The 25,856-nt window shown below is 48.4% G+C and overlaps 1 protein-coding gene across 1 annotated transcript in view; it reads right to left on the minus strand.

Moving 5' to 3' along the window:
- Nucleotides 1–7,455: 7,455 nt before the first annotated feature.
- Nucleotides 7,456–25,856, minus strand: part of LOC141104967 (uncharacterized) — a 62,155-nt gene continuing 43,754 nt past the window's right edge. Inside the window, 2 exon segments of the mRNA XM_073594777.1 lie at nucleotides 7,456–8,920; nucleotides 24,974–25,398. Coding sequence (XP_073450878.1) covers nucleotides 7,654–8,920; nucleotides 24,974–25,398 — 1,692 coding nt within the window. The 3' untranslated portion in view covers nucleotides 7,456–7,653.

Genomic DNA, 25,856 nt, shown 5'->3' on the forward strand with positions numbered 1-25,856 from the left:
GTGTTCCCACTCCCCCCAGGTACAGGTTGGCGTGCGACGGGGCACATGAGGTCCCCATCGCAACGCCCTGCACCTGGAGTTAATGGGAGCCATTGAATGTAAAGTAATTATGCAAGAGAATGAATTCCAGTGCTGCCAACAGAAACTCATTAGTTTTATTGTTGTACTGGCTGTTGAGGGAGAGGATGTGTCACACACAGGAGAGGCCTTTATCGTGCGGTATCGAGCTGTACAGGGCTTCAACATCCACTGCCACGAGTGATGACTCAGGAGGGACTCAGAGGCCATCAATGTTTTGTAAAAGATGCGGTGTGTCCCGGATGTAGCTGGGAAGTCTGAGAACATGGGGGCATAGGTACCCATCTACAAATTAGCTGAGTCTCTCGGTGAGGGAGCCATTGCCCGAGATGATTGGTCTTCCAGGTGGACAAGTGAGACTTTTGTGCACCTTGGGTAGAGAGTAAAATGTGGGGGTGCATGGGTTTTGGATATGTATAAAGTCCTATTCGGCCTTGTTGAGGACGCCTTCACTGTAGGCGTGGTCAATCAAGTTGTAGAACTCCCTGTGGAATCTTTTGATTCTGATTGCAGGTATCTTGCAGTACCAGGCTGGGTTGTCAAGTATCTGGGTGCACATGTTGATATAAAGCTCATTGTCCATCACCACAATATTGCCTCCTTTGTCAGAGGGCTTAATGGTTATTGTGGGGTTGTCCTTGTACTAATGCAGAATCAGTGGGAGCCCTGAGCGTGCCACCTGCCACGTCGCCTGCCACCAGATGCCATCAGGTGCCCCCAACGGAGCCCCTCCTATCATCAGGTGCCCCCCAGCAGCGGAGCCCCTTCTTACATCAGGTGCCACCCAGCAGCGGAGCCACTCCTTACATCAGGTGCCCCCAGCAGCGGAGCCCCTCCTTACATCAGGTGCCCCCAGCAGTGGAGCCCCTCCTTACATGAGTGTCCCCAGCAGCAGAGCCTCTCTTTACATCTGTGTACCTGGTAGCAGAGCCCCTTCTCACATCAATGTCCCCAGCAGCGGAGCCCTCCTTACATCAGCATCCCCAGCAGCGGAGCCCTCCTTCCATCAGGTGCCTCCAGCAGCGGAGCCCCTCCTCACATCAATGTCCCCAGCAGCGGAGCCCCTCCCCACATTAATGTCCCCAGCAGTGGAGCCCCTCCTCACATCAATGTCCCCAGCAGCGGAGCCGGCCTCCTTACATCTGTGTCTCTGGCAGCACAGCCCTACTTTATACTTCTGTCCCCATCATCTGCAGCTACACAGTTCCCGGCTTTCTCATGTGTTCAGTGGAGAGGGGAGGGGCCTCCGGGCCGTGCAACCAATCAGCTTCAGCGTACAAGAGAATTGTCTATTTGTACACTGAAGAGAGAAGCCAATTGGCTGCCCCTCCCCTCTCCACTGAACACACGGGGACTAGTCCACGCGGCGGCAATCTTTTTGTAGCCTGCCGGCCGTTTTTGCCTAAAACTATCCCAATTTTCCCGGGACAAAGGCAAATTGGTCCCTCTCCCGGAGTCCCGCCGAATCAGGGCTGAGTCCCGGAATTCCAGCATCGTGTGCTGGTTGCCATGGTTCCTGCACACTGCGAGCAACACTTGTATGGCATGCCGCATCTCTACCCTCTGCCTCTGACACACACAGACAGTGCAGAGCAGAGTGCACGGAACCCGGCCCTAATCAAAATACATTTGTTCCCTGGTCTGCCTGCATAGAACAACAGTTCCATACTTGGGAGATCCATATGATGTCAGGAGGGAAGAAGGGAGGCATTTGCGATCAGCTACCCATTGGCTGAGCAGGCAGCAGGGGGCAGTGCAGCTGCTTCCTCTACCAATGGGTACACAAAGAGCATTGTCCTTCCCTTCAAATTCTTCCCGCGGGCTTCCTGTGTTAGTGGGTGCGGGGAGAAGCCTGAACAAGAGCTGCATGCAATGAGTGCGACGGTCCTGCAGTGATCCGAGGTGAGTGATCTGCTACTGACTGCACTAAATAATCGCTATCCTCCTTCACTGAGCTCTCTCCACTCCCATCAACACCCTCTCCTTCCCAGTCACTCAGCCCTTCCTCCTGATTCATGGGCATATCTGCACGTAGCACCCTCTGAACCCTGCACTCTGTACGTAGCACCCTATGAACCCTGCACTCTGTACGTAGCACCCTATGAACCCTGCACTCTGTACGTAGCACCCTATGAACCCTGCACTCTGTACGTAGCACCCTCTTAACCCTGCACTCTGTACGTAGCACCCTCTGGACCCTGCACTCTGTATGTAGCACCCTCTGGACCCTGCACTCTGTACGTAGCACCCTCTGAACCCTGCACTCTGTACGTAGCATCCTCTGAACTCTGTACGTAGCACCCTCTGGACTCTGTACGTAGCACCCTCTGAACTCTGTACGTAGCACCATCTGAACCCTGCACTCTGTACGTAGCACCCTATGAACCCTGCACTCTGTACGTAGCACCCTATGAACCCTGCACTCTGTACGTAGCACCCTATGAACCCTGCACTCTGTACGTAGCACCCTATGAACCCTGCACTCTGTACGTAGCACCCTCTTAACCCTGCACTCTGTATGTAGCACCCTCTGGACCCTGCACTCTGTACGTAGCACCCTCTGAACCCTGCACTCTGTACGTAGCATCCTCTGAACTCTGTACGTAGCACCCTCTGGACCCTGCACTCTGTACGTAGCACCCTCTGAACTCTGTACGTAGCACCCTCTGAACTCTGTACGTAGCACCATCTGAACCCTGCACTCTGTACGTAGCACCCTTTTGACCCTGCACTCTGTACGTAGCACCCTCTGAACGCTGTATGTAGCACCCTCTGAACTCTGCAGGTAGCACCCTCTGAACCCTGCACTCTGTACGTAGCACCCTCTGGACCCTGCACTCTGTACATAGCACCTTCTGAACTCTGCAGGTAGTACCCTCTGAATCCTGCACTCTGTACGTAGCACCCTCTGAACGCTGTATGTAGCACCCTCTGAACTCTGTACGTAGCACCATCTGAACCCTGCACTCTGTACGTAGCACCCTCTGGACCCTGCACTCTGTACATAGCACCTTCTGAACTCTGCAGGTAGTACCCTCTGAATCCTGCACTCTGTACGTAGCACCCTCTGGACCCTGCACTCTGTATGTAGTACCCTTTGAACGCTGCAGGCAGCACTCTCTAAACCCTGCACTCTGTACGTAGCACCCTCTGAACTCTGCAGGTAGCACCCTCTGAACCCTGCACTCTGTACGTAGCACCCTCTGAACCCTGCACTCTGTATGTAGCACCCTCTGAACTCTGCAGGTAGCACCCTCTGAACCCTGCACTCTGTACGTAGCACCCTCTGGACCCTGAACTCTGTATGTAGCACCCTCTGAACTCTGCAGGTAGTACCCTCTGAATCCTGCACTTTGTACGTAGCACCCTCTGGACCCTGCACTCTGTACGTAGCACCCTCTGAACTCTGCAGGTAGTACCCTCTGAACCCTGCACTCTGTACGTAGCACCCTATGAACTCTGCACTCTGTACGTAGCACCCTCTTAACCCTGCACTCTGTACGTAGCACCCTCTGGACCCTGCACTCTGTATGTAGCACCCTCTGGACCCTGCACTCTGTATGTAGCACCCTCTGGACCCTGCACTATGTACGTAGCACCCTCTGAACCCTGCACTCTGTACGTAGCATCCTCTGAACTTTGTACATTGCACCCTCTGGACCCTGCACTCTGTACGTAGCACCCTCTGAACGCTGTATGTAGCACCCTCTGAACTCTGTACGTAGCACCATCTGAACCCTGCACTCTGTACGTAGCACCCTTTGGACCCTGCACTCTGTACGTAGCACCCTCTGAACTCTGTATGTAGCACCCTCTGAACTCTGCAGGTAGCACCCTCTGAACCCTGCACTCTGTACGTAACACCCTCTGGACCCTGCACTCTGTATGTAGCACCCTCTGAACTCTGCAGGTAGTACCCTCTGAATCCTGCACTCTGTACGTAGCACCCTCTGGACCCTGCACTCTGTACGTAGCACCCTCTGGACCCTGAACTCTGTATGTAGCACCCTCTGAACCCTGAACTCTGTACGTAGCACCCTCTGGACCCTGCTCTCTGTACGTAGCACCCTCTGAACTCTGCAGGTAGTACCCTCTGAATCCTGCACTCTGTACGTAGCACCCTCTGGACCCTGCACTCTGTATGTAGCACCCTTTGAACTCTGCAGGTAGCACCCTCTGAACCCTGCACTCTGTACGTAGCACCCTCTGAACTCTGCAGGTAGCACCCTCTGAACCCTGCACTCTGTACGTAGCACCTCTGAACCCTGCACTCTGTATGTAGCACCCTCTGAACTCTGCAGGTAGCACCCTCTGGACCCTGCACTCTGTACGTAGCACCCTCTGGACCCTGAACTCTGTATGTAGCACCCTCTGAACTCTGCAGGTAGTACCCTCTGAATCCTGCACTCTGTACGTAGCACCCTCTGGACCCTGCACTCTGTACGTAGCACCCTCTGAACTCTGTACGTAGCACCCTCTGAACTCTGCACGTAACACCCCCTGAACTCTGCACGTAGCATTCTCTGAACCCTGCACTCTGTAGGTAGCATCCTCTAAACCCTGCACTCTGTACATAGCGCCCTCTGAACCCTGCACTCTGTACATAGCACCCTCTGAACTCTGCAAGTAGCACCCTCTGAACTCTGCAAGTAGCACCCTCTGAACTCTGCAAGTAGCACCCTCTGAACTTTATAAGTAGCACCCTCAGAACAGTGGGAGGGGCTTAAGGGATGTGGTTAAACATACAGATTGCAGGGTTCAGAGGGTGCTACATACAGAGTGCAGGGTTCAGAGGGTGCTACGTACATAGTGCACAGTTCAGAGGGTGCTATGAGCAGAATTCTGAGGGTGCTACGTACAGAGTGCAGGGTTCAGAGGATGCTATGTACAGAGTTCAGAGGATGCTGTGTACAGAGTTCAGAAGGTGCTACGTACAGAGTGCAGGGTTCAGAGGTTGCTATGTACAGTGCAGAGTGCAGAGTTTTAATGATGGTTAAAGTGCAACAAAAAAAAGGAAAAATTGCTTTAAGTATAGTGCCTGGGGGTCCCTTTAGTCTGCTTGTAAAGTGGCACATCTGTACCGTGTATAGAACCTGCTGCAGCAAAACTGACATTTCTAACAAAAAAAAAAATGGAGTCAAATCTCATTTAAATTGACTCGCTATTGCAATTGCCAGGCACGCAAAAATGTAAAAAGAAAACAGCGCGGGGTCCCCCACAGAATCCATACCAGATCCTTATCGGAGCATGCAGCCTGGCAGGCAGGGGAAGGGGGGGGAGTGAGCGCCCCCCCCCCCGAATCATACCAGGCCACATGCCCTCAATATGGGGGGAGGGTGCTTTGGGATGGGGGGTTCTGCCCTCCCTACCCCAAAGCACCTTTTCCTCATGTTAATGGGGACAAGGGCCTCTTCCCCACAGCCCTGGCCAGTGATAGGAGGCTTATCGGAATCTGGAAGCCTCCTTTAACATGGGGCCCCCAGATCTTGGCCCCCCATGTGAATGAGTATGGGGTACAGTGTACCTCTATGCAACTATGGCTGACCGCCAAATTCCTCCTCCACCGGGTGACATTTCTTACATAGGTAAGGGGCAAGGCCCCCTGGCGACATCACCTCGTGGCCCCACCCCCTTGTGACCTCACCGATCCCCCCTGAACCATACCAGCCCACATGCCCTCAAAATGTCAAAATGGGTGGGGTGCTTTGGTGTGGAGAGCTCTGCTTTCCCCCCAAAGCACCTTGTTTCTATGTTGATGGGGACAAGAGCCTCCTCCCCACAACCCTGGCCAGTGGTTGTGGGGGTGCAGGGAGTGACTTATCAGAACCTGGAAGCTACTTCAGGGGACATTTATTTTTTTGTTTTGTAATAAAGGACTTGTCCAAAACTGTTGTGTTTTGAATACTTATTCACATGAAGGGCTTACAGATTCCGATAATCCCCCCCGCACACCCACACAACTACCAAGCCAGGGTTGTGGAGAAGAGCCCCTTGTCCTCATCAACATATTTTTGCATAAATAAGCTATTCTAAACACAGAATTAGAATCATTTTTCAACCGATCAAATCATTCCAAAAAATGGAATTCATTAGAAAACAAATTAATGAAACTAAACAAAATTTCAGCAAGATTCATTACTATTTTATTTTGGGATTTGGATACATCCGATTCTCCGAATACCCAAAAATGAGTCTGAATTTATATTCGGACCGAAAAGGAATTGCACATTTTTAGTGGTTACCAAGGGTGACGGAGGTTTAACAAGCAGCCTGTACCTGTGATTGGTGGGACATCCTCTTGTAGCGAGGGAGTTGTTGTTGGCATTATCTCCCCTGGCAGTCCATCTCCCATAGCAACAGGAGCGGATCAGCACTTACAGGTTCCCAGCCTGAGCACTAGGTACGGAAGAGATAACAGAGCATGTGTGGAATCAGTGCTACGTGCTCGGTGGAGGTCCATTCCATGTCTGGGAGTGAAGATACGCTGGACAGGTGGAGTGGACATAGGTTCAACGTGTCCCTCCTAAATCTGTGATAGGGAAGGTGTACATTGACACGGGAATGAGAGAGCTAACTGGAGGACAGTTTATTGTTCAAGTGTACACGCTGTATGGCCATCTCTAGTGTTGGAGATCTGCCTTAAGGTTGAGTTACTCCTGAAAGTGGCCTCCCCCTTGTCCGGGGGCAATGATGAGCAAACTTACCCCGTGTGTAAAGTGAGTGAGCCTGTTCAAGGTGCCCAAAGTAACCCAGCAGAACCCACCACAGGGCAGGCCTCTCATGTGACCCACACTTGGTGCCCAATGAAAAGGGGAACATGGAGAGAGTGTCACCCGCGTGCCCTACATACAGTACATACACACAGCACAAGGGTTCACACTGTGGGGTTGATTTACTGAAGGCAGACCAGGAAAGGGGGGGACGATACATAGAAAATTACTTGGCCGAGTGTGACAAGCATTCGTCCCGCCATGATAAACTTTGGCCATAAATTAACACAGTGATTTCCTATGATCAGAAAAAACTGCAAAAAAAACAAACACATTTTGGCCACTAGATGGAGCTAACAATTGTAGGAAATCACAGTGTTAATTAAAATAATATTGCCAAAATTCAGAACCATTGGGGGATTGCGTGTCACATTTGTCCAATTAATTTTATTAGAACCAGACCTGCAAGTGTTTGTGAAATTTTCCACCACAAAATGTACTCAGCCAATGAGAAGTAATAACTCCATTTTTATTTTTAAAAGCCTAGAGGACCGCCTTTTTAGTGGTGGGGTTAACGTGTTTCGTCCTGAGAGATGACTTCAGAAAACAGACCTCTTACAAGAGTTTACACCACAAAATGTACTCAGCCAATGAGAGGTAATGACTCCATTTTTATTTTTCTCCTGCTATGAATGGCCAACATGGTACAACACTTCATCCATGTCTTTGGTGATCTCTGATCTCCTTATTAACTGTGTCTTACATGATGAAGATCAGCCATGGAGTATATCTGAGGTGTATATCAGGGTGTGCTTCTTCCCCACATGTCCAGCAACATTAATAAACAAGAGATTTCCCGCACTCACTAATACACTTTGAGGGTTGTGTGGGACCCCTGATGTACAGGAAGACAGGACTTCACTGAGGAACAATTTCCTCACTCAGGACAGGAATACGGCTTCTCCCCCGTGTGAGATCTGTGATGTTTGGAAAGATTTGACTTTGCTGAAAAACATTTCCCGCACTCAAGACAGGAATACGGCTTCTCCCCCGTGTGAGACCTCCGATGTGTGTAAAGATGGGACAGCTGTGAAAAACATTTCCCACACTCAGGACAGGAATACGGCTTCTCACCTGAGTGAGACCTCCGATGTATGGCAAGTTGTGTTTTATCTATAAAACATTTCCAACACTCAGGACAGGAATACGGCTTCTCCCCTGTGTGCAATCTCTGATGTGCGGAAAGACTGGACATCTGTGAAAAACATTTCCCGCACTCAGGACAGGAATACGGCTTCTCCCCTGTGTGAGACCTCAGATGTGTGTAAAGATTGGCCTTCTCTGAGTAACATTTGCCACACTCAGGACAGGAATGTGGCTTCTCACCTGTGTGAGATTTTTGGTGTCTGTTGAGGTTGGATTTATTTGTAAAATATTTCCCGCACTCAGAACAAGAATAAGGCATTTCCCCCGTGTGAGACGATTGATGTCTGACAAGCGCTGCTTTTTGTATAAAACATTTCCCACACGTAGAACAGGAATATGGCTTCTCCCCTGTGTGCAGTCGCTGATGAGTGTGAAGATTGGACTTATCTGAAAAACATTTCCCGCACTCTGGACAAGAATATGGCTTCTCCCCCGTGTGAGACCTCTGATGTGTGTAAAGATGGGACTCCAGTGAAAAACATTTCCCGCACTCAGGACAGGAATATGGCTTCTCCCCCGTGTGCAGTCGCTGATGAGTGTGAAGATTGGACTTCTGTGAAAAACATTTCCCGCACTCAGGACAGGAATACGGCTTCTCGCCTGTGTGCATTCTCTGATGTTTGGAAAGCTGGGACTTCATTGAAAAACTTTTCCCGCACTCAGGACAGGAAAGTGGCTTCTCCCCCGTGTGAGATCTCTGATGTGTGTAAAGAGTGGACTTCTGTGAAAAACATTTCCCACACTCAGGACAGGAATACGACTTCTCTCCCGTGTGCAATCTCTGATGTGTGTAAAGATGGCCTAGCTGTGAAAAACATTTCCCGCACTCAGGACAGGAATATGGTTTCTCACCTGTGTGAGATCTCTGATGTATGGAAAGAGAGGACTTCTTAGAAAAACATTTCCCACACTCAGTACAGGAAAAACTCTTATCTGTTGGAAGGACGGCACCGTCCCTCAGAGTCTGAGGTTCCTCAGGATAAGAGGAATACGATGGTCCGGCACCGTCCCTCACAGTCTGAGGTTCCTCAGGATAAGAGGAATACGATGGTCCATCTACACTGTGTGGTGCCGGATGGACATTTGAGGTAGTCGGGTTTTCTCCTGGACTATACTGTGTGATGTCCTCATCTTCTACTTTACAGTCTGGAGACAAAGTGAGACAATCCTCTGAGGTTTTCCTCATCTCCCATCCATCTACTAAAATAGAAATACAAAGATTATTACTAGACATGAGCAGATTGGTTCCCCTAAACCAGGACTCCGCCCACATCAGGCAGCTTTGTCTCTGAGGATCTTACAATTCCCCCCTCAAGGTAACTAGTAAATGGGTCCTCTGATCTCCTACCAGTTCATTTCTTTATTCATGGACCTTAGTCAGAGAGTGAGGAAACAACGAGAACTGTCTTTTATAGGAGTGACAGTGATGAGGGGATTATAGGACGAGTGTCCCCACCCCCTCTGTCACTCATTGCCATCTTCCCAACACAAGAAGTCCTGCACTTCCTTATTTAGTCCATGATTTAGTCATGAATAACAGCGGGGCTGAGCCCCACCAGAGGTCAGAGAGTGAGGATGGGGGGAGAACAACCAAGATGAAGACTGGACTGATCCTGAAGACCACCATCATTGGGTTATTGACTCCTCCCTCATTATCACTTTCTGTTTAAAGGTTCCAAAGTTGGAGGATGTTATCACATTATTATCAACATGTAAAAGTCTGTGCTCCAATCACATCATCAGATATAAAATGTCCAGCTGGTAGGAAATGGGTGTAACAAAAGAGAAGACATAATATGTGTATATATAGCAGTGGGTGGAGGGGAGAGAGAAGTGAGACCTTTGTGACCCCGGTAGATCCGCCACTGGTGGCAGTAGATTTTTATTATTTTTTCACAATTTTATTTTTTATTATTTCCTACAACTTTTTTTAGGAGCCCCATTGGGGGGCTCTGTTTAGATATCGGGGTCTAAACAGACCTCTGATGTTCTAACTTTGTGACAGAAAAAAGAGACTGAGGACACAGCCCTCCAATCTCCATCCCTGCATCCTCAGCTGCACACAATAAATGGACAGGAAGAGCTCTGTACAGAGGCTTCCCCTTCATTCACACACCGAAGCATAGGAAACACAGTCATGAATGAACACAGGTTACTATGCTTCAGTTCGATGGATGGATCACTGACCCTGTCCATTCAGAAAAGGAACGGGCCAGTAAAAACCCAGTCATAGGATCAAAGGTTCTGTCCCAACCACAACACTTTGGAGCATTTGAACTTCAGGCCCCAATCAAACACAAACAGTATTCAGTAATCATTGGTGGCTGAAATGTTTACTGGAGACAAGTTGCAGAGGTCCCACACCGCTGCCTCCCATCTCCTGAGACTGCACTCAGTGACTTGGGTCTGAGACTATACAGACATATCCCTCCACCCGGCACAGCCAGCAAATAACAGAGCAAGTAACCCCGGGAGAATTACTCTGCCAGAGATCTTGCTATAACCTGGCATGGGGCAGAAGACCCAAGGTACATACCCCAGGTGCCTAGGTCAAGCAACATCTATGGTAAAAATTAACATTTTGCTGCCAGCTGAACCCCAGAATCTCCATAAATCCAGTCTAGATACATAAATTGTGTCTGCAGCACAGAGAAGGAAGATTATCCGAGAGAAATACAGGAATACAGGACGGGGAACACAGCTCAGGAAAGTGACCAGGGGATTACAGGCTGATATCACCCAGTCCCCGCCCTACTCTGGACCAATCAGTGAGCAGTATGGGTGGAGGAATGTATTTAGTGTTAATGACCCACCTGTGCTGATCTCTGTAGGAGTGTCCTCCTCTATAAATGTCCCCGTTATTCCATCCTCCTCCATAGACTGCTGATCATCTCTCACATACCTCTCTTCTTCTTCTGCTTTAACCTCAAATTCTATATCGATTGGATCTCCACTCTAAATCAAGAGAAGGAGAGAGAATATCATCTGTAAAAATAGAAGATTTAATATTGTATTGTGATGACACATGAAAAATCCAAACATTGCCTTCACAAGTCCATATTCTAGAAGCTCCGTCCCACCAACCTTGTAACAGTGGGGGATGGTGTGATCTTCCTGTGTGGAATCCCGGGAATACAGAGGACGGGGACATCTCTCTGGTGGGTTTCTGTAGCTGGATGACTCCACCATGGTGTCCTGGTACAGATCTTTGTGTATTTCCTCCATCACCCCATCCTCATCATCCTCCTCTTTTATCTCAACTTTAGGATCTCTCAGGTTTCCACTCTGAAGATAAAATAAAAATGACATCAATGGTAACAATGCAGATAATGTACAGATCCTAATGATACTATCAGTGATTGTTCCTCATCTACCTGATGATGGTGAGGGATGGTGTGATCTTCCTGTGTGGAATCCCGGGAATACAGAGGAAGGGGACATCTCTCTGGTGGGTTCCCATTACTGGATCCATCTGTAGGAAACACACACACTGACTGAATACATTGTTTCTATGTGTTTATCAGATGATGGGGGATCTAGGTGGATCCTCCGTACTGCTCTCTCCTTTACAATAAAGTCTCCTCTTACCCGGTGATGTGAGGGGCGCCTGATTATCCATCATGACGTCCTTGTAGAGATCCTTGTGTCCTTCTAAATACTCCCACTCCTCCATGGAGAAATAGACAGTGACATCCTGACACCTTATAGGAACCTGACACACACAATGATACAGTCACCATCCAGACACATCCCTTGTGTTGAACCTTCAGATACATCAGGAATAATTATTATCCCTCAATATATCTACAGTTAGGTCCATATACTGTATATAAAGCTTATAAGATACATAAGTATGCATTGTAAATCCACCGCTAAATAAAAAAACAACAATTTGTATTATAGTATAATCAATTAGTATAGACTGATGAGGTGAGAAGGTGATTGGTGGGAAAGGTGACACAAATGAAGAAAATGTTCCGGCCTCATAAGTGGGGGAATGTTCTGCCCCTGAAGGGGTTAATCTAGGTTCCCACACTATATCTGTGTGTATCATCATCTGCTGGAGATAAAAGACATCACAGTGACTATGGAGGAAGAGGACGGAACATGACGGGGGGTTACTGGACACAGGTGACATAAGACTAAGATTTCAACCAATATAAATCTGCCCTCCTAAAAAACAATTCCTGCCTCCTCACTAAGCAGCGGAGCCAGACTGCGAATAAAAAACAGCCCTGGAAATAATTTCATACCAGCCCAACAGCATAACATCATTATTTTCTTGTTCTTCTGGCATCTTTCTCCAACTCTCTAAAACACGCACTAGTCACCCCCATCCTTATAAAGCCCTCACTGGACCCCACCAATCTTAACAACCTACGCCCCATCTCCTTGCTCCCCTTTTTATCCAAACTCCTTGAAAATCTGGTCTACAACAGACTGAGCGACCTTCTGACTGAGAACAACCTTCTTGATCCCCTTCACTGGATTTCGCCCTCCATACTCCATAGAAACTGCCCTCCTAAAAATAAAAACAAACTACTCACATCCAAAAGCAATAGATAGCCTGGACTGCCTTTGATACGGTTTGCCCTTTGTTTGATTTTGGTTTGATCTTTGCCAATTCCTCTACTGGCCTCAATTCAGTGTCTTCCACCCCTCTCTGCCAATCCCTCCACTGGTCTCCATTCAGTGTCCTCCACCCCTCTCTGCCAATCCCTCCACTGGTCTCCATTCAGTGTCCTCCAACCCTCTCTGCCAATCCCTCCACTGGTCTCCATTCAGTGTCCTCCACCCCTCTCTGCCAATCCCTCCACTGGCTTCCATTCAGTGTCCTTCACCCCTCTCTGCCAATTCCTCCACTGGCCTCCATTCAGTGTCCTCCACCCCTCTCTGCCAATCCCTCCACTGGCTTCCATTCAGTGTCCTCCACCCCTCTCTGCCAATCCCTCCACTGGTCTCCATTCAGTGTCCTCCACCCCTCTCCCCCAATCCCTCCACTGGCCTCCATTCAGTGTCCTCCACTCCTCTTTGCCAATCGCTCCACTGGCCTCCATTCAGTGTCCTCCAACCCTCTCTGCCAATCGCTCCACTGGTCTCCATTCAGTGTCCTCCACCCCTTTCTGCCTATCCCTCCACTGGTCTCCATTCAGTGTTCCCCACACCTCTCTGCCAAATCCTCCACTGGTCTCCATTCAGTGTTCTCCACCCACCTCTGCCAATCCCTCCACTGGTCTCCATTCAGTGTCCTCCACCCCTCTCTGCAAATCCCTCCACTGGCCTCCATTCAGTGTCCCCCAACCCTCTCTGACAATCCCTCCACTTGCTTCCATTCAGTGTCCTCCACTCCTCTTTGCCAATCCCTCCACTGACCTCCATTCAGTGTCCTCCACTCCTCTTTACCAATCCCTCCACTGACCTCCAATCAGTGTCCTCCACTCCTCTTTGCCAATCGCTCCACTGACCTCCATTCAGTGTCCTCCACCTCTCTCTGCCAATTCCTCTACTGGCTTCCATTCAGTGTCCTCCACCCCTCTCTACCAATCCCTCCACTGGTCTCCATTCAGTGTCCTCCACCCCTCTCTGCCAATCCCTCCACTGACCTCCATTCAGTGTCCTCCACCCCTCTCTGCCAATCCCTCCACTGGTCTCCATTCAGTGTCCTCCACCCCTCTCTACCAATCCCTCCACTGGCTTCCATTCACCCAACAAAATACATTTAAAATACTAACCACAACTTACAAAGCCACCCACAACTTGGCCCCCGGCTACATCACTAACCTAGTCTCAAAATACTAACCAAATCCTTCTTTTCATTCCTCCCAAGACCTCCTTCTCTCTAGAACCCGTGTCACCTCCTCCCATGCTCGCCTCTAGGACTTTTCCCGAGCCTCACCCATCTAATAGAACTCACTAGCCCAATCTGTCTGGTTATCTCCAACTCTGTTTGCTTTTAGACAATCCCTGAAAGCCCTTCTCTTCAGAGAAGCCTACCCGTCACCCACCTAATATCTGGACTTTTATTTTCACCATCAGCCCATCCCTCATAGCTATTACCTTTTGTATCACTTGACCCTCCCTCTTAGATTGTAAGCGCTAAAGAGCCGGGCTCTCTGATTCCTCCCGTATTATACTGTATAGTAACTGTACTGTCTGCCCTCATGTTGTAAAGCACTGTGCAAACTGTTGATGCTATAAAAATCCTGTATAATTTTATATATATATATATATATATATATATATATATATATATATATATATATATATAAATAAAATAAGATCTTATTACCTCCTCTGCTGCCATTTCCAGCAACGTCTCCTCGCTACTTCCTCCCGCCTCTCTACTCACCCGGAATTTCCTATTTATACCTGACATTACTTCCTGTCTGTACCTGACATCACTTCCTGTCTTCCATAGAGACTTCCTGTCTGGAAAGAAGTGAGATCACCACCTTGTGGCCTTCAGAGGAACTGCAGCCCCGAGAAACATCTCATAGGTGTTGATTTACTTAGGCTCAGTTCACATTGCCATGATTTGGTATCCGACTTGGGAGACCCCCAAGTCGTGTGACCTGTGAAATCCCATTTTAGTCAAGAGCCGTCTCTTAATTAGCTCTAGTGTAGTCGCTCTGACTTTAGATAAGGTACCTGTACTACTTCAAATCTAATTCTATCCGAATTGTGCCCATAGACTTTAATGGAAGTTGCCTCCAAGTCAGATCCTCATCTTAATTGATGTGATTTGGATCCGACATTACAGGAAGATTACAGAGGCATTCCCTGAAGTTGCTTCAAAGTCGCCTGGCAAAGTCGCACTGTAGGTCGCAGCAGTGTGAACCGAGCCTAAAGGCACATAGACTTTGCACCTTGCAAAGTGCAGCTTAATAAATGAGGTGAAGCTTGAACTTTGCATAGAATACCCAATCACATTCAAGGAAAACAAACATAATTTTTGCTTACACATAATTGGATGATGGAAATCAGCAGAGCTTTCCCTCCTTTACTAAGTTCTGGAGCAACTGCACTTGCAAAGTGCACAGTCTATTAGCCCCACAGTATGAACCCTTGTGCTGTGTGTATGTACTGTATGTAGGGCACGCGGGTGCCACTCTCTCCATGTTCCCCTCCACGTTGGCTGCCAAGTGTGGGTCACATGAGAGGCCTGCACCAGGGTAGGTTCTTCTGGGTTATGCTGGGCACCTTGAACAGGGTCACTCACCTTACACACGGGGTAAGTTTGCTCCTCAATGCCCCCAGACAAGGTGGAAGCCGCTTTTAGGGATAACTCAACCTTAAGGTAGACCAACTCTAGAGATGGCCGTTCACCGTGTACACTTATAAACTTATGACACGGGAACTCTCTCGTTCCCGTGTCAATTTACACCTTCCCTATCACAGCCGCATTTAGGAGGGACATGCTGAGCCTATGCCCACTCCACTTGTTCAGCATATCTCCGTACCTAGTGCCCAGGCTGGGAACCTCGGAGCACTGATCTGCTCCTGTTGCTATGGGAGATGGACTGCCAGGGGAGATAATACTGACAACAACTCCCTCGCTACAAGAGGATGTCCCACCAATCACGGGTACAGGCTGCTTGTTTGATCTCCATTACCCTTGGTAACCACTTGTACTCTGCACTGTGTTAACTCTTCCGGAGCCGTCTTCATACACCAGTGTGCTTTACTGACTCCGGCTGCAGATGACTAAGTACAATGTGCCGGCTACTCACATACACTCCTTTAGAAACTTCAGTCAAGGCAAGGACAAAGTTTAAAAAGCTTTACTGAAAAACTTGGTCATTCCAGATAACAAGAGTAACAGTCTTTCCCTAACAACCCTAATCCCTAACTCAGGCTTGTGGCTGCCCCAGCATACCTGCACAGGTAAGAGTTCATGATGGCAGTACCCAGCTGCTGGTGACCGCTGCAGGTCCTAGCAATCCCCCTACATGGTGGATGTGACAGCAGGCAGGCTTGATCTCTGAGGTGGAACTGCTCTAGGGTTGCCACCTGTCCGGGATTCACCTGGACAGTCCGGGTTTTGGATCATGTTTCCGGGTTTCAGGCAAACTGAAACCCAGATACATTATTCAGACCGGACTGTCCCTACAACTTACACCAAGTTCCCCTGTGTATTCTGCGGCTCCCTCCCAGGACCCAGGGAAACCCCCCCAGCGGCAGTTTAGAGAGGGGGCTGATCCGCACCGAGCCCGCCTCCCGGAGACCTCAACTTCCCAAAAAGGGGAGAGCAGTGCCCAGGCTGGCACAGCTCCACCACCGCCAGGATGCCTTGGACATGCAGAGTCTTTCCTCGCACCCTATGGCTGATCCGGCCTGGGGTGATCCCTCTGGGTGGAGGATGACTGCCTGTACCAGGGGCTGGAAGAGCTGGAGGAAGACAAGGACTCCTGCAAGGCTGGTGTGAGGGGAAAGATGGGGAGAAGATGGGTGAAGGGGGCAACTTTACTCCCAACTTTATTATTACTGAAACATAAGTATACATCCCACCCTGAATGTATGTGTGTGTACTGTTCAGTACTTACGAAACCTAAGCATATTTTACAGTGGATAAAAAAACGCTCCATGATTAACCCCTTGCCAACCGACCCACGTATATGTACTGTGAGGCGGCGGCTTCTCTGCGCAGAATCACATACAGGTACGTAACTCTGAACTGGCGGGTCTGCGATGCACATTAAAAATGTAAAATAGGGGGGGGCGTGGCTTCCCAACACTTCCCAACGCTGGTAGACTAATTTCCAACCCACTTCCTGCATGTCTACGGAAACCTCTCACCCCCGCTGAGTCTAATGAGATGCAGCAGGGCACTATGTAGCGCTATTTACTCCGCACCGTGCCGCTCAAATTGCGGACTCCCAAGGACAAAATGGCGACCAGACGGACAACAGGGAAGAGCAAGCCTCCTCTCCCCATCCCTGCAACAGCCTGTGTGAGCAAAGACGTCACTGAAGACCGGCCTGGATACACAGTCAGATCCTCTGGAGTCCAATCACAGGTCAGATACCCCCCATACCATGTCCCCGATGGCAAACCCGCACTATGCCGACTCTGAGGGCCCCCCCTAGATCTGAAGCCATGGCCCTTCTCTCCTCCTTCAAAGCCACATTTGAGTCCTGGCCAGCTAAAATGAAGGCCTCACTACACGTGGAACTGCATGCTATAAAGCAACAAGTTTCAGCCACTGAAGGAGCTGTTTCAATGCTGATCACTTCCCAGGCTGACCATGCAGCCCGTATATCACCACTGGAATCTGCCTCTACAGCTCATTTGAATCACATCCAACAGCACCAGCTCCGTATAGAAGATGGCGAGAACAGAAGTCGCAGAAACAACGTTCGACTCCAAGGAATACCAGAGGCAACATCAGGCAAGGATCTGAGACCTACTGTTGTCTCTATCCTCATTCAGATTCAGGGAAGGGAGCCAACAAGGGGGGGGCTGGCCCTCTCTCTCAATGTCGTAGAAAGCCCAAGGTCCAGATCGGCTTCTACTGACTATAGGGCCCGGACGGCCTACCTCACCTGAGGATTGATCTACCCCCTATTTGAACTCTACACGAATCCTATTTGCCCATTGAACATTCCATAGGAGGGTCGAGCCTTCTTCCCCTGGCATCTCACAGGTTTGCACTACGACTGCTTTATCCACGATCTCCGCCTCCAGTGGTCACCACTAACCGCTAGGGCTGCTGAAATTAATCGCAGCATCGATGCATCGCAAATCGGGTGTCCCCGATGCGGCATCGATGCATGCGACCCGAAAAATCGATGTCTAGCCCCGCCCCCTCCCGGGAGAGCGCTCCGTGCATAAAGCTGTTTTTAGTGTGTGTATATTGCGGTCATGTGATTCTCAGCCGCGCCTCCCTCCTCTCAGTCTCTCCTGGTGTCAGCTCCGCCCACTGACTGGAGCTATCAGGTCAGAAGAGAGGCGGGCGGGGCTGACATCAGGAGAGACGTGAGAGGAGGGAGGCACGGCTGAGAGTCACATGACCGGAATATACACACACTAAAAACAACTTTATGCACCGAGCGCTCTCCCGGGAGAATTCACTGCTGGAGATGCTGACCTGAGAACCTGACCTGACCGGGAACACCGGCCGCACGAATGGAGATCGGGGGGGAGATGGTGAGCAGGCAGATCGCCCACCGGCAGAGCAGCATGTAAGTGGGGAGGGGGAGGGGGGGCGCTGTGACACAAGTCCATATCATAGAATTGTCATCTCCTGTGCCATGTCCAAAGTGTCTGATCATCTCCTGTGCCATGTCCAAAGTGTCTGACCATCTCCTGTGCCATGTCCAAAGTGTCTGACCATCTCCTGTGCCATGTCCCCAGTGTCTGACCATCTCCTGTGCCATGTCCCCAGTGTCTGACCATCTCCTGTGCCATGTCCAAAGTGTCTGACCATCTCCTGTGCCATGTCCAAAGTGTCTGACCATCTCCTGTGCCATGTCCAAAGTGTCTGACCATCTCCTGTGCCATGTCCCCAGTGTCTGACCATCTCCTGTGCCATGTCCCCAGTGTCTGACCATCTCCTGTGCCATGTCCCCAGTGTCTGACCATCTCCTGTGCCATGTCCCCAGTCTGTGACCAACTCCTGTGCCATGTCCCCAGTCTGTGACCATCTCCTGTGCCATGTCCCCAGTCTGTGACCATCTCCTGTGCCATGTCCCCAGTCTGTGACCATCTCCTGTGCCATGTCCGCAGTCTCTGATCATCTCCTGTAGCATGTCCGCAGTCTCTGATCATCTCCTGTAGCATGTCCGCAGTCTCTGACCATCTCCTGTAGCATGTCCGCAGTCTCTGACCATCTCCTGTAGCATGTCCGCAGTCTCTGACCATCTCCTGTAGCATGTCCGCAGTCTCTGACCATCTCCTGTAGCATGTCCGCAGTCTCTGACCATCTCCTGTAGCATGTCCGCAGTCTCTGACCATCTCCTGTAGCATGTCCGCAGTCTCTGACCATCTCCTGTAGCATGTCCGCAGTCTCTGATCATCTCCTGTAGCATGTCCGCAGTCTCTGATCATCTCCTGTAGCATGTCCGCAGTCTCTGATCATCTCCTGTAGCATGTCCGCAGTCTCTGATCATCTCCTGTAGCATGTCCGCAGTCTCTGATCATCTCCTGTAGCATGTCCGCAGTCTCTGATCATCTCCTGTAGCATGTCCGCAGTCTCTGATCATCTCCTGTAGTCATTTGGGGGCAGTCTGGAGCTCCTCTTTAAGTTGTCTGCACTGTTTACACTTTGCTACATGCAAGGAGTGTTGTCTTTTTTTTAAGAACAGATAAAATTTAAAAAATGGAGTTCTTCTGACTACTTAAATTTTTTGGATGAAAACCGCGCGCAGTAATCGTGATGCATCGTTAATCGTGGACCTGATAATCGTAATCGAATCGAATCGTGAGGCCAGTGAAGATGCGCACCCCTACTAACCGCACTGCTCGATGTACCATAGCTTGATCCACAGCCCTATAGGCCATAAGGTACCTTTTCCTGCCCTTTGCTGTTATGACTTGTTCAGCTGGGGTTTGGGAAGGTAAGAGGGCATTTAATAATTCACCTGTCTACGGTTATTATGCCCATATTATTGCCTTCCCTTACTGTTATCCTATACTTCCTTTCATAGTTTGCTATGTACATCGGTACTGTTAAAATGTCTGAGCGCGGGGGCATCTTACTCTCTCCATGGATACTCGCATGTCTGCTTGGCTTCCCTAGAGGAGAGGAATTTGGCCCCCTAAGCGGTGATAGGGGTGAAGTCCTTTTGTGATACTACTGGCCTCGCCCTGATATGGGATGCTTATTTGACTGCTTAACTTTTTCTCCTACAGGGTATGTATTTGATATATGTATAGGCCCTGTGTATCTGTCCTAGAGCTCTAACTGCTCTTCCTGAAAACTGGGGTTGCGCTGCCTTATACGAGGACAGCCAGCTGGCGATAACTATTTACTCAACTGCGCTACTCGATCATTGTAAATACCATTGTCGGTAATGAGCGCTGGTATTGAGCTGAGTAATCTTGTAACCTCAGTCTTGGATGACGGCTTACCTGTTCGGCTCGTTCCGGATATTTTACTTTCATGTTTTTGCCCCCCTGGTTAAGGTACTACCTTTCTGATACGATAGGGCTGCTCTCCGGGGATTGGATTGTTCTCATACTAATTTGGGATCCCCTTGCCCTGGATTAGCTACAGTTTATAATTAGATGAATTAGAACGGCCACTTTTTTTGCCGCGGCACAGACTGTGATTCCCCCGACACTGGAAGTCAAAAAGCATGCCCTCCAGGGACCTGGAACATCTGTTAGCTCAGGAAAACGATAAAGAGGAACAAGTCTCCCTTACAAGGACTTTGTGGTCCATGTTCCAGGACTCCACTGAGTTAGTAACATGGGCAGAGGGCGACCTTGATGCCACCACGCCTTAGCCTAGATGGAGTGTCTTTCTTTCTCCACTCTTAATCTGACTCTACACTTTTCTTCTTTAGTAATCCAACCTAACGGCTTTGCTAAACCCTTTTCCGTTTTTAGAGCTTTAACGAATAATGCTTCATCTTCTGATATGGCTCGATATGTGACTTATGTTTTCTAGATATGATAGTGTACCACCACGGTTCACATTGCCTTATTTAAACAACAGTATGTTTTGACTCCATATGTAATATCACTGCTCGTCGGTGGTTGTTCTCCCAACGTTTATACTATTGCATATCCTATGCCCTGTAAATGTGATGAGTCTCGAAGAAGGGCCAACTTGTTCTCTGTGGCTTTATTGCTTTTTGTAATTTTATACCAAAGCATTGTGTAATATTTTGTTACATACAATGTGTCTGTTACTCTTGATCACCTAATAAAATTAGGTTTATCTAAAAATGTAAAATACCACATTTTGCCACTAGTTTTAAATCGATGCTTGGTTTATTATTGTTGGTTTCATCAACTTATGTCCTTAAGGCCGGGTTCACACTGGTATGACAAAAGCTCTGACATTGGGAGCACAGGTCGCATTACGTGTAGAAATCAATGGTTCCCTATGAGAGCCGTCCTAACTGGTCTGACACAAGTCGGCCCGACTTTGAAAAAGGTTCCAGCGCTACTTTGGTCCTACTTCAGCCCATTGAATATCATTGAAGTCGGATCATTGTCTTACCTGATCCGACTTTGGCCTGTGACTTGTGCTCTGAGGCTCTTAAAGGGGAACCCCACGCCAAAATTAAAAAAAAAAAAACATTGTGGGGTCCCTTGTCAGGGCTGGGCTCAGCCCTTCCTTCTCTGAGCTGGCCGCTCAGCTGTCGGCTAATTGCCAGCTCTTATCTCTTCACAGTTACTCAGCTGTTGATGATATCCTGCTCGTCAGTCCTGCCTACTTAAGCCGTCCAGTCCAGAGGAGCTCTACCTTCGCCTTGGTCAACATCACAGAAACTGAGACGCTCTCCTGCGTTCCTGTTCAAGACTTGCTTTGCTGACATCCCTTCTGGCTCCAGATCCTGCGTGCTGTTCCACTACATTGATCCCTGACTTCTGGCTTGGCTGACTAGCCATTCTGGTTACTGAACCTTGGCTATGTTTTGACTACCTTTGTTCTTTTTTATTAAACAAGTGTGATTTAACTGTACTTCTGTCTCTGCCTGATTTAATGGTTTCTGACATCCCCCCCCCCCCCCCCCCGCCGAAATCCATACCACACCCTTATCCAAGCATGCAGCCCAGAAGGGCGGGAAAGGGGGGGGGGGAACCAGGGAGCGACCCCCCCCTTCTGGATCATACCAGGTAGACATGTGCACTTCCCGAAAAATTTGTCAGCTTTCGTCTCCTTTGTTTTTTTTCCGTTTTTCGGGTCATTCGTTATGATCGAAATTCGTAAAATTCTTAAAATCGAAAATTCAGAAATTCGAAAATCCAAAACAAAGAAAGAAAATCCAAAAATTTGAAAGAACGAAAATTTGAAATAAAAAGTAACTAACTAATAATAACTAACTCATAAATTATAGGTATTGGAATTTCCTTTTTAAATTTGGCTGTTAGTCAACGTAACGAATTTATCTGAAGTTACGAATTCTCCGAAATAACGAATGCCGCATCTAAACAAATGGAACGAAATGAATTAATAATAAAAAAAATATATTTTTAATATTATTTTTCATTTGTTAATTAATTTCTTCAGATACGGCATTCGGTATTTCGGATAAATCGTATATGTTACGTTCTCTAACAGCCAAATTTGAAAGGAAATTCCAGCATCTATAATGTAATAGTTAGTAATAGTTAAGTTATAACTGAAACAACTAAAAACAACAACAGCTTCAACTGAAACGACAACTACTGAATTTTTGAATATTGAAATTTACAAATTTTCAAATTTAACAAATATTTTCGAATATTCGAAAGTTCGTTAATTCGAATATTCATAAACGTTTTTCCGTTAATTCGGATATTTGCGAATTTAAGGAATTTGTCGAAATTCGTTAAAAAACTCATTCGGAACTAAACGAATTGCATGTCTAATACCATGCCACTTGCCCTCAACACGAGAGGGGCCCCCCCATCCCAAAGCACCTTGTTCCCATGTTGATGGGGACAAGGGCCTCTGCCCAACAACCCTGGGCGGTGATTGTTGGGGTTTGTGCGCGGGGGGGCTTATCAGAATCTGGAAGCCCCCTTTAACAACAGGGCCCCCAGATCCCGGCCCTCACCCTAGAATGAGTATGGGGTACATTGTACCCCTTCCCATTTACCCAAAAAAGTGTCAATTAATAAAAACAGTACACAGGTTTTTGACAAAGTCATTTATTAAAGCAGCTCTGGTGTCTCTTCTTCCGATTTCTTCTCCCTCTGGTGATTTCTTCATCCTCCGGTTCTTCTTCCACTGACCGTCCTTCTCCCTCCGCTGATGTTTTCTTTCACTGCCGGTCCTCTCTCTCCTCTGTCTTCTTCCTTTGCCCGTTCTTCCTCCAGTTCTGCTCCCGCTGTAATGCTCGGTCCGTCGTGTGCCATTACTTATATAGAAATGGGGCGCGGCCATCCACTGACGTCGTCCAGAGGCCCCACCCCTTCGCGACACCACCGCCCCATCATGCCTCAGGTGGTGGTGGTACAAGGGGGCGGGGCCTCTGAATGACACCATCGGGTGGCCACGCCCCATGGCTATATACGTAATGGCACACGGCGGACCTAGCATTACAGAGGGAGTGAGCGTCGGCAGAAGATCGGAGGAAGAACCGGCGGAGGAAGAAGACCTCAGTGGAGGGAGAAGAACCGGAGGATGAAGACATCACCAGAGTGAAAAGAAATCGAAAAGGAGAAGATACGCCGGAGCTGCTTTAATAAATTACTTTGTCAAAAACCTGTGCAGTTTTTATTTTTGACACTTTTTTTTTGGTTGAATGGGTAGGGGTACAACATACCCCATACTCATTCACATAGGGTGGGGGGGGCAGGATCTGGGGGCCCCCTTGTTAAAGGGGGCTTCCAGATTCCGATAAGCCCCACGCTCGCAGACCCCCCCAACCGCCACCCAGGGTTGTCAGGAAGAGGCCCTTGTCCCCATGGGGAAAAGGTGCTTTGGGGTGGGGGAGTGCAGGACCCCCCCCCATGTTGAGGGCATGTGGTATGGTCTAAGAGGGGGTGCTCTCTCACCCTCCTCCCTTTCTTGACCAGCAGGATAAGGGTCTGGTATGGATTTTGGGGGATTTTTGGCATTGTGGTTCTCCTGAAAATCCATATCAGATTTAGGTCTGGTATGGTCTTGCAGGGGGGCTCCTATGTCGTTTTTTTTTATTTTGGCATGGAGTTTTCCCTAAAGATTCATACCAGAAATAAAGGTCCTGCTATTGTCAGGATTAAAGTCGGATCCCGTTGATTGAAGTCGGACTTTAAATCGCAGGGCAAAGTGGGATTCACAGTCGTACGTGTGTCGTACCAGTGTGAACCAAGCCTTAATGTGTGCTGTACTCATAAGTACATGATGAGTCGGATCTCAGGTATTAGGAAACTAAGTGATCGATAGCTAGAAAATTTCTTGGCCGAGTGTGACAAACACGTGATAAACTTTGGCCATAATTTAACACAGTGATTTCCTATGATCAACAGCTCCATCTAGTGGCCATAATAGAACATTTTTCCTGAAATACCTCAATCAGGAAAGATAGTCAAAAACCACATTAGGGCCACTAGATGGAGCTGACAACTATAGGAAGTCACCGTGTTAATTAAAATAATACTGCCAAATATCATAACCGTTGGGGGAATGCATTTCACATTTGTCCAATGATTTCTTTTTTTTTTTTAGAAACAGACCTATAAGTGTTTGTGAAATTTTCCACCACAAAATGTACTCAGCCAATGAGAGGTAATGACTTCATCTTTTTATTTTAAAAGGCCTGGAGGGCCGCTTTTTAAAGTGGTGGGTTTAACGTGTTTCGTCCTGGAAGATGACTTGAGAAAACAGACCTCTTGCAAGAGTTTACACCACAAAATGTACTCAGCCAATGAGAGGTAATGACTCCATTTTTATTTTTCTCCTGCTATCAATGACCAACACGGTACAACACTTCATCCATGTCTTTGGTGATCTCTGATCTCCTTATCAACTGTTTCTTACATGATGAAGATCAGCCATGGAGTATATCTGAGGTGTATATCAGGGTGTGCTTCTTCCCCACATGTCCAGCAACATTCATATACAAGACATTTCCCGCACTCACTAATACACCTCGAGGGTTGTGTGGGACCCCTGATGTAAAGGAAGACGGGACTTCAGCGAGGAACAATTCCCTCACTCAGGACAGGAAAGTGGCTTCTCCCCTGTATGAGTTTTCTGATGTCTGTAAAGACTGGACTTCATTGAAAAACATTTTCCGCACTCAGGACATGAATGTGGCTTCTCCCCCGTGTGAGACTTCAGATGCGAGTAAAGATGGGCCTTCAATGAAAAACATTTAGCGCACTCGGGACAGGAATACGGCTTCTCCCCCGTATGAGTTCTCTGATGTCTGTAAAGACTGGACTTCACTGAAAAACTTTTCTCGCACTCAGGACATGAATGTGGCTTCTCCCCTGTGTGAGACCTCAAATGTATGTCAATATGGGCCTTTACCGAAAAACATTTCCCGCACTCAGGACAGGAATGTGGCCTCTCCCCTGTGTGAGACCTTTGGTGTCTGCTGAGAATAGATTTGCTTGTAAAACATTTCCCGCACTCAGAACAAGGATAAGGCTTTTCCCCCGTGTGAGACCACTGATGTATGACAAGCTCTGCTTTTTTTATAAAACATTTCCCGCACGTAGAACAGGAATACGGCTTCTCCCCCGTGTGCAGTTGCTGGTGAGTGTGAAGATTGGACTTATCTGAAAAACATTTTCCGCACTCAGGACAGGAATACGGCTTCTCCCCCGTGTGAGATCTTTCATGCACAATAAGATGGGCATTAGAACGGAAATGCTTCCCGCACTGAGGACAGGGAAACCTCTTATCTGTTGGAAGGGCGGCACAGTCCCTCACAGTCTGAGGTTCCTCAGGATAAGAGGAATACGATGGTCCGGCACCGTCCCGCACAGTCTGAGGTTCCTCAGGATAAGAGGAATACGATGGTCCGGCACCGTCCCTCACAGTCTGAGGTTCCTCAGGATAAGAGGAATACGATGGTCCATCTACACTGTGTGGTGCCGGATGGACATTTGAGGTAGCCGGGTTTTCTCCTGGACTATACTGTGTGATGTCCTCATCTTCTACTTTACAGTCTGGAGACAAAGTGAGACAATCCTCTGAGGTTTTCCTCATCTCCCGTCCATCTACTAAGATAGAAATACAAAGATTATTACTAGACATGAGCAGATTGGGTCCCC

This window comes from Aquarana catesbeiana, linkage group LG08, assembly GCF_042186555.1.
Source record: "Aquarana catesbeiana isolate 2022-GZ linkage group LG08, ASM4218655v1, whole genome shotgun sequence".
Classification (NCBI taxonomy): Eukaryota; Metazoa; Chordata; class Amphibia; order Anura; family Ranidae; genus Aquarana; species Aquarana catesbeiana.